The 12,413-nt window shown below is 47.2% G+C and overlaps 1 protein-coding gene across 2 annotated transcripts in view; it reads left to right on the top strand.

Annotated features, from left to right (window-relative positions):
• POMT2 (protein O-mannosyltransferase 2) overlaps positions 1-12,413 on the top strand; it is a 41,143-nt gene that overhangs the window by 18,999 nt on the left and 9,731 nt on the right. For both annotated transcript variants that reach the window (XM_079769219.1, XM_079769218.1), the window contains exons 7-15: positions 797-903; positions 1,562-1,644; positions 3,976-4,085; positions 4,689-4,755; positions 7,520-7,589; positions 8,903-8,981; positions 10,074-10,225; positions 10,654-10,745; positions 12,064-12,140. In XM_079769219.1, coding sequence (XP_079625345.1) covers positions 797-903; positions 1,562-1,644; positions 3,976-4,085; positions 4,689-4,755; positions 7,520-7,589; positions 8,903-8,981; positions 10,074-10,225; positions 10,654-10,745; positions 12,064-12,140 — 837 coding nt within the window. The remainder of the gene's footprint in view (positions 1-796; positions 904-1,561; positions 1,645-3,975; positions 4,086-4,688; positions 4,756-7,519; positions 7,590-8,902; positions 8,982-10,073; positions 10,226-10,653; positions 10,746-12,063; positions 12,141-12,413) is intronic.

Genomic DNA, 12,413 nt, shown 5'->3' with positions numbered 1-12,413 from the left:
ATTATTTCATTTTCTTTTCATCACAGTCTTATGTGGTAGGTAGTTATTACCCTCTCTTTACAAATGAGGAAATCAAGACCTAGAGAGGTAATAATGCGCCCCAGGTCATACACGCTATAGAGGCAGACCTAGGGTTCAGACTGAGGGGAGGCAGACTCTTACTAAATGCTGCTCCATGGCCTCTGAACCAAGTCCCAACAAGTTTATTTATTCAGAAAATACAGACATGCTATCCTCTAAGTGTGAGACACAATATGCAGATGAATAAAACAACGATCCCTGCCTTCTAGAGACAATGGAGAGAGAGAAATAAGTGAACAGGTAATTATAGTTCAACCAACAAGTTCTGTGAGAGCACAGAGGAGGGTGTGAACGAGTCTCAGGTGATGCAGGAGGACTTCTGGGAAGACACTGAGGCCTGAAGTTAAAATAAGGAGCAGTCATCCATGCGATGGGTGGGGCTGGCCAGTACAGGAAGCTCCAGGAAAGTGCAGGGGACCAGTGTGCCTGGGATGGAGTGGGGACTGATGAGTGACGATGCTGAAGATACAGGCAGCGCTTTGTTGGTGGCGCAGTGACAGTCTGGTGTACAGGGTGAGGGCCTGGACATGCAGCAGGGGGCTGGCTCCTGTTCAGTCCCAGGCATTGTTCCCGTGGTGGGTGTTATGGAAAGCATTTCCACAGAGTTTTTCTTTATGGCTATTAGTTTTTCAATTTTATTGTGACTATGACTTCTACACAAAAACATATATAATGCACATGTAGGCATAAGGTATAGCACTGGCTCTGTCTGCAGGTGACTGTGGGAAAACACCTGACTGCCCGTATCCTGTGCCTCATAGTGCTGCCGCTGGCTCTCTACACGGCCATCTATGCTGTTCACTTCGCGGTGCTGAATCAAAGGTACAGCAGAGCCTTTCCAGCCGCTCACTCTGTCTTCCTCCTGCCTCTAAGCCCATGGATGGGCCGTGTGATTTCCTGGGTCTGTGGTTGGGATGACAGGAGGGGACCCAGGGTGTTTTCCTGTTGGTTTTCTCCTGGGCTCTATCTTTTGGGTATCCAAAATGCTCAGAAAGGCCAGTACCCTTAGTAAAGAATTTCCTAACAGCCAAAAGCCCCTTATCCCTAAACAAAGCCGCTGGTGTTTAACAGGGATGAGCCACCATAAGGTGTGCAGTTGGGGTGAGGATAATAATAACAGTAACACCAGCGGCAGCTCCCATTTAACGAGTAGCTACTGAGTGTCAGGAACGTTCAGCATTTTGTACCCATTATCTCATTTAATCATAATTACTTTGCAATCTTTAAATCCCCTGTTTATAAATGAGGAGCAGAGGCTAGCCAAGTTAGGTATCTTCTGAAGGCCCCCTAGCGAGTAAGTGGCTGAGTTGGGATTTGGACCCAGTTCCTCCTCCTCCATCACCCATATCTGTCTCACGATGCCTCACTGCCACTCCGGCTGTACTTCTTAAACGAGCCGAGCAGGGCTCTTTCTGGGCTCCTGGGAAGTCATGATCTCACTGCATTCACTGGGCTCTGCCCTGCTCCTGCTCTCCCACAGTGGTCCCGGCGATGGCTTCTTCAGCTCTGCCTTCCAGGCCCGGCTCTCAGGAAACACCCTTCACAACGCTTCCGTCCCTGAGTGTAAGTGTCTCCTGGCCCTGATGCAGGGCAGAGGGTTTTCTGGGAGTTGAATTAGAAAAGACGACTATGATAGTTTGAGTTATTTCAGTCTGTAGAGGGAAAAATGGGAGAAAGATCCAGTTATTTCCAGTACGAGTACTTAAGAGAGGGAGTCGGGACACAAGAAGTGCAGAAGTAGATGTCCTGAGCAGCAAACTCTTTGACCCTAAAGAGAGACTTCTCCACTGTGGCTGTGAAAACATCCAAGCCAGCTCTGTGGGAAGGCCAACCAGAGAGGCTCTGTTTGGACCTTCAGGGCCACTGGTCAGTTTCCACCGTGGTGTGCTGTGACTCACGTGTGTTCAGTTATTCACAGGTAGTAACTGAGCAAGCCTTAGCCACATTGGAGGCGGTAGGTGGATGCACTCCAGCGTGTAGAGTCTGATGTAGAGTCTCTGCAGGATATGACTGCTCGGGTTAAGTACATAAAGTGGGAACACAGGGTGCGAGAGATAGAGTGAGTGGTCTGGGAGTCAGGCCCTGGCAGAATGTGTAGATTTCAACAGATGGAGCGGGAGGAGAGGGCATATTGGGCAGAAGGGACAGCATGATCAAGGCCAAGGACAGGGCAAAACTCAAGGCACAGATTATATGCAGAAAAGTACCTGAGAATAAGGTTGAAAAGATAGGTTGGACCAGATAGTGAGGGTTTGAAATGTCTGGATGAGGTGTTTGACTTCATTACACAGGCATGGGAGACCCAGTGGAGGTGTTGGGCAGGGCGGAGGCCAGGAAGGCTGTGCCTTAGGGAGATGACTCTGGTGGTTAAGTATAGGATGGCAAGGGAGAGGATGGGAGTGGAGGCAGGAGATATCTTCTGGGATGCTGTTGCAGGCATTGAGCTGAGCACAGAGATAAGGCAACCAGGCAGAGACAAGGGAGGTTGGACATGGAAATGGGGGAACACTAAGGACTTGAGCCCAGGTGATTGTTTCCTGGAGGCAAAGACTGTCTTTTAGTCTCTCCAGTGCCTTGTACCCTGCCCAGAACCCTGGGCCCTCCAAGACAGTGGAGAGAATGAGAAAGAGGAAAGCAGGCAAGGAAGTCCGTTTGGAAAGGCAGATATTGAGTTCTACATCAGAGACTTTGACTTTGAGGTACTTTGGGAAATCGTGCAATGGGGCCAGCGGACTTGGGGCTGAAGCTTTCAAAGGAGGAATCAGCCAGGTAAAGGGTGATCAGTGCTGTGGCAGTGCTATGACCCGTAAGGAAACTGTAGAGAGAGGAAGAGAAAAAGGCTGAGGTCAGGTCCCTGGTGATTGCAGGAGGAAGGGGACCTAGGAAAGGAGCTGCGGAGGAGCCATTCATGAGGGAGTATGGGGCTGAGAAGGAGGAACAGAGAGCATTTCAAAAAGCAAAGGTGGTCAGCAGTGTGCAAATTCCTACTCATCATTTATAAAGCCGAGCTCAGCTGTGATCTCTTCCATCAAGCCATCCTCTTCTTACTCCTTGGGCGAGAAGTCATCCTACCCTGCCCTGGGCTCCCACATGCCACACATTGTCACACCTTTGCCAGAGCACTTGCCCACTGTCTTGTGCTCGTTAATGCATGAAGCCATTTTCCCCAAGACTGGGTTTGCCGTGGGTGCAACCAGGCCTGCTCCACCTCGGATCCAAGTGTAATAATCGGCACAGTCTGCTGACCAAGTGAATGGACAAAGGAAGACAGGGTGGGCCATCTCTGGTGTAGTGAGACCTCTTCTGGTGGAGTGGGGAATGGCAGGGTGGCCAGAGTTTGAGGGATTGAGGAAAGGGACAGTAAAAAGGAAATGAGGTTTTCTCTGCCTTTTTTTTTTTTTTTTTTAATTTGGAGTAAAGAAAAAGCCCAAATACCATGAAATAGTTACTTCATATGGTACTGGATTCAGAAGCACAGAAGTCTGTCTTGACTGTCTATCATACCATCATATCTTGGGGAACATTCCAGATAACGACATAGAATGCTTCTTCCCTTATTCCATTGGATGTATGTCCAGACCTTGACTGAAGGACAAGCGGGTCTAATCTTTCACTAGACAAACAGTGCTCTAAGCACTCTGTTACTACCCAGGTTCTTCCGAAGTGCTTAGGAGGGAGGGAAGAAGGGCACCCTGCAGTGAACTCCCTCCTGAGTTGACCCTATAGGAGTGTGAAGGCAGTGGTTCACCTGCTTTGGGTATCCTCAGCCCAGTGGGGTTTGTAAGAGGGTTATGAGCCCTAGGGCTTGGGAGGCCCCTTCCAGTCAGCGGTGGCTTCTAGCACGGTGCTACTCACCACCTCCTCCCCCCGCCCCCCCACCTGCCTTCCTCCTAGACCTGGCCTTCGGCTCTGTGATCACTGTGAAGAACCTGCGGATGGCCATCGGCTATCTCCACTCCCACAGGCACCTCTATCCCGAGGGCATTGGCGCCCGCCAGCAGCAGGTCCGTGAGCCTCTTCTGCGCTGGTAGGGCAGCAGCACCAAACTGCTGTGGGACTGAGCCCGCCATTCCCGTTCATGCTGCCCGTCCTTTGCTTGCGCTGTTTCCCCTGCTTCCTGCGCCCTCTTCCTCTTTGCCATGGTTAACTCCGCTTCTTTAGGCTTCAGCTTAGGCTTCAGTGTTCCCCTCTGACCACCATGATGCTGGATTACCTGGTACTGGATTAGGTGCCAGGGCCGGGGTTTGAAGCTGCAACCCAGGTACCTGCCCTTGATCAGAATCAAACCTGAGACCCTTTGGTGCATGGGCTGACACTCTAACCACTGAGCAACACCGGCCATGGCTTAATTACTTTTTAAAATGCACTAAGTCCTCTCTGTTATACAAGGTATCATGGTTCTTCCTTCTTGTGGGAAAAGTCCTCTAAATGCAGAAGGAAGGAGAGAATCTCACTCATTGCTGCTTCTGAGTCCTGCTGGGAGACGTGATCCCTTGGGTTGGTGGCTGGGGTTCAGAAAGGCTTAAGCATGTTGGTTTGCTGTTGATTGTCCTGTGGCTGGTTGTGCTGATATTGATGGCCTCCTCCCTCCCCTCGCCCTCACCCAGGTCACCACCTATCTGCACAAGGACTACAACAACCTGTGGATTATCAAGAAGCAGAACACAGACTCAGGTAATGTGGTGGGGAACTGATGCTTCTTGTGTGATTACTTATTCTCAGTCTTGCACATTTCTCATGCCCCCAGAGAAGGGTATCAAGATGGGCTTTCCTGAGTATTTTTTGACGTGCTTACTATCTCAGTTATCCTTTCAACAGTTATTTATTGAGCACCTAATAGTTCAAAGTGCTATTGTCAGCCTAGGGGATTAGCAGTGAGCAAGACAGATAAGATCTCACTCTCAGAGCTGCATTTTGAAGCCAGCGAGCAGGACCAAAACTCAGACTTGATCTAGAGAATTACCTGGGTATGCCACCAGGGGCTGGTGAATAGCCCCAAATGGGGCACATACTGGCTGCTCTCATTTCTAATTTAGAACACGTCAAGCATTGCAGACCCTAGCATATGGTACAGCTCCAGTTGTCTTGCTATGATAGTGTTGCTGCCTACTGGTCATCCTTGGACTGGGCAGTCAGTTGGAGATCTGAGGGCCTGCCAGCCCTGTGCTGGGCCTGTCTAGGCTGCTGTCTGGTACCTCACTAAGTGCCTGCTAGTCTGCTTCTGCCTAGTCGGGCAAAGCTGCTCTGAGGCACACCTTTTGGGCTCTCAGGGCCTATGACATGGGCTGTATCTGGATCTTGCTTTTTTTGTTAGGCAGCTAGCTATCTGCAGGCTATGCCTTCTGCTGCATCTGCGAGAGAACAGAGGGCATCTCCCGCTCACCTGAGCCCCTGCAGATTGTCCTGTGCCACAGGCATCCTCTGTGACTCCCCAGCAAACACCACCTTGCTCAGCCTGTCTCAGGTCAGCTGCCCCTGAGCCTTTGTGGGGAAAGGGCAGATGATCATCTGAATTCACCTTCTTTTTCCTTTCCCCACTCCTCTCCTTGCTGTGGTTTTTGGATCAGAATATGGCATACACAATCACTGTCTTTGCATCCTATTCCTTAGTAATATAAATTATGACACTCTTGGGCAGGATCTATGTCTATACCTTTTTAATACTGGTATAGATTGGATTTTTATTCAACAGGCCAAACTTAAGTGGTCTATCACAATGAGGTGTTAATGAGGGGAAACCAGCTTTACTTTGAAAGTCATGTGGGCATAGCCGAATCTTTGAACATCCCTGGTCCGTTATTTCATTGTGGCTTGTAGGTTGAAGTAGCTGCATTTCACCTGGGCAACTAAGAACTTGTGAGAAGGCAGTGTCTGCAAGCACTGTGGATGGTGGTCACTGTGGGACTGATGTCTTTGAGAACTTGATGGCTATAAATTTATATGAAATAAGTTTATATGAAATAAAGTTATGTGAAAGAAAACTTCCCTCCCATTGACTTTTTAGATCTGTCATCTTGCTAGTTAATCTTTTAAATTTATTTTTTAAAATATATTTTTATTGATAGAGAGGAAGGAGAGGAAGAGAGAGAAACATCAATGATGAGAGAACCATCGATCGGCTGCCTCCTGCACACCCCCTACTGGGGATCAAGCCCGCAACCAGGGCATGTGCCCTTGATCAGAATTGAATCCGGACCCTTCAGTCCACAAGCCGACACTCTATCCACTGAACCAAACTGGCTAGGGCTAAACTTTTAAATTGAAAGAGACCGTAAGAGCCCACATAGGAGTGGGAATCTCTGTGGTTAAGTTCTCTGATTCACTTGAGAGCCATGATTTGTGCTAGTAAAATTGTCTTCTTGATCTGGAGTGTTCGTGTCTCACTGTTTGGGATGGAAATTTGCAAGAATTCCTCTGTGTTGCTGTGATTACTGCTGATTCCTTTTCCATCGTCATCACCTTTCTAGATCCCGATCAGTTTTGACTTCTAGGTGATACAGAAGTTCAGCTGACTCCTGAACAACGCAGGACTTAGGGGCACTGGCCTCCTGCGCAGTCAGAAAGCCATGTATAACTTTTGACTCCCCAAAACTTAACTACTAATAGCCTGCTATTGACCAGAAGCCTCACCAATGACATACTCAGTTGGTTAACACATATGTTATATGCCATATATGTTATAGACTGTATTCTTAGAGTAAAGTAAGCTAGAGAAAAGAAAATTATTAAGAAAATCATAAGGAAGAGGAAATACATTTGTAGTATTTATTTTAAAAATCCGTGTATAAGTGTACCTGCTCATTGTAAACCTATGTTGTTCAAGTGTCAGCTGTAGTCCCTTTTTTCATCATTTCATCATTTTCTTTACCTCAGACTTAGCAAGCATATTGCCAGGAACAAGATAATCACTGGCAAAATGTGCAGGGTTTAACATTTGATTTTGAGGAGAGCTTGGAAAATGGTAATTTGCATGGAATTAATTTTTGGAAGACTATTTTTTTACTATTCAAAGGAAAATCGTAGTACTACTTGCCTTCCCAGCTTAAAAATCTTCCAGTGGGGTCTTCAGTGCCTGTCAGAGATGGCCATATTTCTAGCCTGGCCCCACTGTTCACACACTCGTCCATTCCCATCCTTCTCGCCCACCCCCTTAACTGCAGGAGACATCAAATGAGTTTTGCTCTTTCATACTTCTGTGACTTTCCCCCACTTGTTCATCTGGCAAAATTCTCCCTCTGAGAGTCTTTTTCAAACATTATTTTGGGACACACCCTTCTCTAGTCCTCTGAAACAGTCGGGGGCCTTTCCCGCTGGTCTCTCTGTATCCTGACAGCATCTCTAGCACATGCCAGGTACTGTAACTCCCAATGGGCCCTCAATCAGTACTGGCCCAATGAGCGAATGGTTTCAGGTACCAGTGCTTGTTTCTTCTTGGCAGATCCCCTAGACCCTTCATTCCCAGTGGAGTTTGTACAACATGGAGACATCATTCGACTAGAACATAAAGAGTAAGTTCTTTGGGATAAATGAGTGGTATGGGCACCAAAGGTAAGGAGCTGTTTTTAAGCTGGAAATGAACAGAAGTCAGGTTTGAACGAGGCTCTGGCTAATGGAACAAGCTGCTGGGGTAGTTACAACATCTCAGGCACCAGAGACAGAGCCTCCCAAACCCCGCTTCACCCCACCCCAGCACACTGCTCAGCACCAAAGTTATTTGAGTTTTTTCTGATGAGTATGATTATGGATACTTAAAATTTTAATTTCATTATTAAATACTTTTTATTTTTTAATAAATTAAAATTTGTTGTTATTAAATTTACTAGAGGCCTGGGTGCATGAAAATTCATGCACTGGAGGAGGGGGTCCCTCAGCCCAGACTGCCCCTTCTCACAGTCTGGGAGCCCTCAGGGGTGGGAGGCGACCTGGCGATCAGGGGAAGGCGACACCCCCATCACATCTCTGCTGTTGCCACTGCCGGTAGCACAAGCCTTGGCCAGCCCTGGTTACCTGAGCCTCGAGCTGGCCCTGGGCGGCTGGGGGGGCTGAGGGGACTGGGGGACTCCGGAGGCAGGCACGCGGAGCAGCTGGACCTGCCTGGGGGCAGGCCTGGCCATGCCGCGTGCCTGCTGCCCTGGTGGGGCTGAGGGGACTGGGCACTGCCATCTTGTGGCTATGGGCGCTGCCATCTTTGAGTGCATGGCAGTCAATTAGCATATTCCCTCCTTATTGGCTGTGAATGCTGCCACCTTTGTGAGGGTGTGATGGTCAATTAGTATATTCCCTCTTTATTAGATAGGATTTTTGAAAAATTTCAGAATTTTTATAATGAACATTTATTTCTTATTATGGATTAAAGTAAGCACAAATAAATAAAAGCTAAATTAAACCCCTATTTTCCCCATAGATCCCCACTTTATAAAACTGGTGGTGGGAGTAGAAAATAGATAGGAGAGAAAGGTTTACTATCTCTGGCATATGCAGATTATAGATTTTAAGATTATTCTACCCATACCTGCGAGGTAAGTGCTTCAAAGCCACCAAATGTGTTGTCACTACCCCCACCTGCTCCTTCCACCTGAAGGTAGCCCCTTTCTTGGCATGCAGTCCAGTACTCCTACCATTGTCCCTCCTGGTTTGAGCAGTTCTCCAATTCTCTAGATATTTCTTGTGAGTAAATAGTCAAGGAGTTCCTGATATGTTGAATTTTACATTCAGGTTCTTTTTAAAATCTGAATAGGTGACTCTAAGTATCCTTGGTTAAAGAAGAAACTACACATCTCTTTTCTTCCAGATAATGGAACTTCTCTCTTCTAACTTCTAGGACCTCTCGGAACTTGCACAGTCACTATCATGAGGCCCCCCTGACCCGGAAGCACTACCAGGTCACTGGCTATGGCATAGTAAGTGAGCAACTGAAGTGTGTACAGCCTGGCTTAGGGCCATATGGCGGAACACGTCCTCCCCAGAACGCTGGCATGTTCCTAAGGATGGAGGCTGTACAAGGACTCAGCATTTGGGGACTTTGGGCTAGGCTTGCTGTGGAAAAGCAGCCTATGAAATCTATCTGTCTCCATCTCTCTCCTTCCATAATAACCATGCCACTTTTATGTTCTGACACTTAATAAATGTCAAATATGAATACTGTGTCAGTCCCTTTTAAATCACATTGGATGTAGAAGCCACGGACCCATAATGTGACCCAGATGAATATGTACATTTATCCTTACCAGGTCCCAAATTCATGTTTGCCTTGTTTTTAAGGATTACTTCCCTCTGCAGAGGGATATTCACCACATTGCTTTTGGATTTTTACTACCTTGGGTGATGCAGTTCATAGAGGAGGCTCAATGAGTACTTATGGCTTGGGCAGTAATTTGAAAACAAAAACAACGAGTGGGTAACTAGACTTATAACTAGCAGTTACGTTCCCCTCCAAGGGCTTTGGTGCATCAGTAAAAATTTTGGGTTTCATAAAGTGGATTTTCCAACCCTATTTGCTCATCCCAGTATGTGCTAGAGCCAAGACTCTGAGCTTCACCTTTTTCTTGTGGGCATCTCCGAAGAGAATTAGGCACAACTGTCTTAATTTCCAAAGTACAGTGTCCAGGCCAGACCTTTCTGGTTTAGCTGAGTGGGTGTCCACACGGCCAAGGTCATGGATGCAAATGGCCCAAATCAATTTCTGTTGGCTCAGGATGATGTCTTGAGTTTGGTTTAAGGGCAGAAACATCCATTTGGAATTTAGACTTTTGTCCTATGAAGTGAAGGCTTGGACATCAGGTTCCAGGAGTTATACTAACTTTTTGGTTGGAATAGTGAGTGCTGGAGCAGTATCCATCACTTGAAATATTTCCAGGCCCTCTTGTTCCCTTTCCCACCTCAGTCATTGAGGTCAATTTAGTCTTTGACCTTTGTCACATGGTGGCATCTGAAATGTCTTCTCTAAAGTCATACTACTTTCTTTGCATTTTTTTCCTTGCCTTATGTGTTAGAATGGGACAGGGGACTCAAATGATTTCTGGCGGATTGAGGTTATAAACAGAAAATTTGGAAACCGGATCAAAGTGCTGAGAAGTCGAATTCGCTTCATTCATCTGGTCACAGGCTGTGTCCTGGGCTCCTCGGGAAAGGTTCTGCCCAAGTGGTGAGTCTCTGGGGTTTTGATGTTTCAGTTGAGCCTCATGCTTTTCCTTTCTCACTACAAGTATTCCAGAAGATTCCGTCTCCCACTTGTCAATGTTCACCTAATGTTTGCTTATTTTGAGTGGTAGGTGGAGGGAGACAAGCATCAGGTGTGTTGTAGAGCACAGAGTTCCAGAGTTCCCCTGGTGTTTTATGTGCTCTGATAGTTGAAGGTTTGTACATGTGCAAACGTTCGTACTCTCTGAATCTATCTGTCTTTCTAAAATGGGAATACTGTATGCTAGAATACTCCTAGGATAGCTCAAGGTTGAAAAAAGCATGGCCACTGGGTTGAAAAGAGAGGGGTTCCATGGACCTAAGGGCAGTTGACAGTGCTTCTCTCTGGCGAGTTTCAGGTCTTCTGAGAGACACCTGTGACTGTTTCCACAGGGGCTGGGAGCAGCTGGAAGTTACTTGTTCTCCATACCTAAAGGAAACCCTCAACTCCATCTGGAATGTGGAGGACCACATCAATCCCAAGTGTGAGTGAAGTCACTTCCTGGGCTGGCTCTGACGGGAAACATTTATAAGTAACTCTTATCTTAGAAAAACAAACCTTTTAGACTGCTGTTGCTTTATTATTGTTTCCACTTTCATCCTTTTTAAACCTAATCTCTTCATATGCGTTGTCTTTATAGGTGGCTCCTTTTGCTTCCCATCCACTTACACTTTTCTCTCCTTGAAATGACCAATGACCTCACTCGAGGCCAGAGTTACTTGTCTCTCCTCATTTTCCTTGTCTTTGGCCAGATTGGACTCTTCTTCTCCGTGGCCTCTGTAATGCAGATCTATCTATCTAGTCTTCTTCTGGGCTCTTCTCCTCCTGCACCATGAGCACCTCCCGCCCTCAAGGCTTAGAGTAGGCTGTGCTTTCCCTCTAGGCCCCTGTGTAGAGCTCCTCTGCTCCCCACATCCAGCCAACACGTTTACAAAAAGTGACAGCCACAGCCCTGGCCTGGGCCCTGTGTCTATACTCCCAGGCTCCAGTGTGACATTTCCACATCAGTGTCATCTTCAACTCAGCGAATCTTTGGATTCATTGCCCGTTCTCTTAGACTGCCCTCTTCTTGCTTGATTTCTTTTCTCCCTACTTCCCATTTCATTCTTTTACCACCTAATTTAACCAACCAGCTAATTAATTACCTAAATAACTCTTTTTTTTTTTTTAAATCCTCACCCAACGTTTTTTCCCATTGATTTTTAGAGAGAGTGGGAGGGAGAGGGAGAGATGGAGAGAAACATCCATGTGAGAGAGACAAGACACATTGATTGGTTGCCTCACCAGGGTTGGGGATTGAACCCCCAAATGAGGTATGTGCCCTTGACTGGAATCGAACCCGGGACCCTTCAGTTCACGGGCCAATGCTCTATCCACTGAGCCAAACCAGCTAGGGCTTAGCAACTCTTTATTGAGTATGACAGAACCATGTGGGGCCCTGGGGATATATTGGTGAACGAGATAGACTTGGTCCCTATCTTACAGCCCTTCTGCCTAGCAGGGAGGGCAGCGGTGCCAGTACCGAAATGAAGAGTGACTGTGCCAAGAGCTGCCAGAGCACCCAGGCCTTGTCGTCTGTTGCCTTTGCATTTCTCAGAATGCCTGATGAGTGCTTAATACAAGCTGAAGGAATAATCAAGAATTGGACCAAGTTTTCTTCCATCTCCCCAACACTTTCACCTACTTGATAGTCAGCTTGTCAGGAAAGCTGCACTCAGACTCTGGCAGCTGTGTGGATGCATGGACAGCTGTGAGAGAGAAGGTGTGACAAACGTTCCCTACTCTGCCATTTCTTTTTCTAGTGCCGAACATCAGCCTGGACGTGCTGCAGCCCAGTTTTCCTGAGATCTTGCTGGAGTCCCACCTGGTGATGATCCGGGTAAGATGGCCCCCTCCCATTTGGTGTCTTCTCTAAGAGCTCCGGGCCATCCACAAATTCAGATCACAAACCAATAGCCATGGTTTAGATCCACTGCCCCTCGTGGAGGACTTTGAAAGTGTCCTCACTTACTGGTTGAGTTGGTCTTCAAAGGCATTTCTGTTTATCACAGAATGATGATGGTGATGAAGATGATGACAATAATGATGACACCAGTGAAAACTTATGTAGCTCTTATGTGCCAGGCGCTACTCTAAGGGCTGTACACATACT

The sequence above is a fragment of the Cnephaeus nilssonii genome (genome assembly GCF_951640355.1).
Source record: "Cnephaeus nilssonii genome assembly, chromosome: 4".
Classification (NCBI taxonomy): Eukaryota; Metazoa; Chordata; class Mammalia; order Chiroptera; family Vespertilionidae; genus Cnephaeus; species Cnephaeus nilssonii.
Note: the sequence above shows the minus strand (reverse complement) of the source record. Positions and strands in the feature narration are given on the sequence as shown.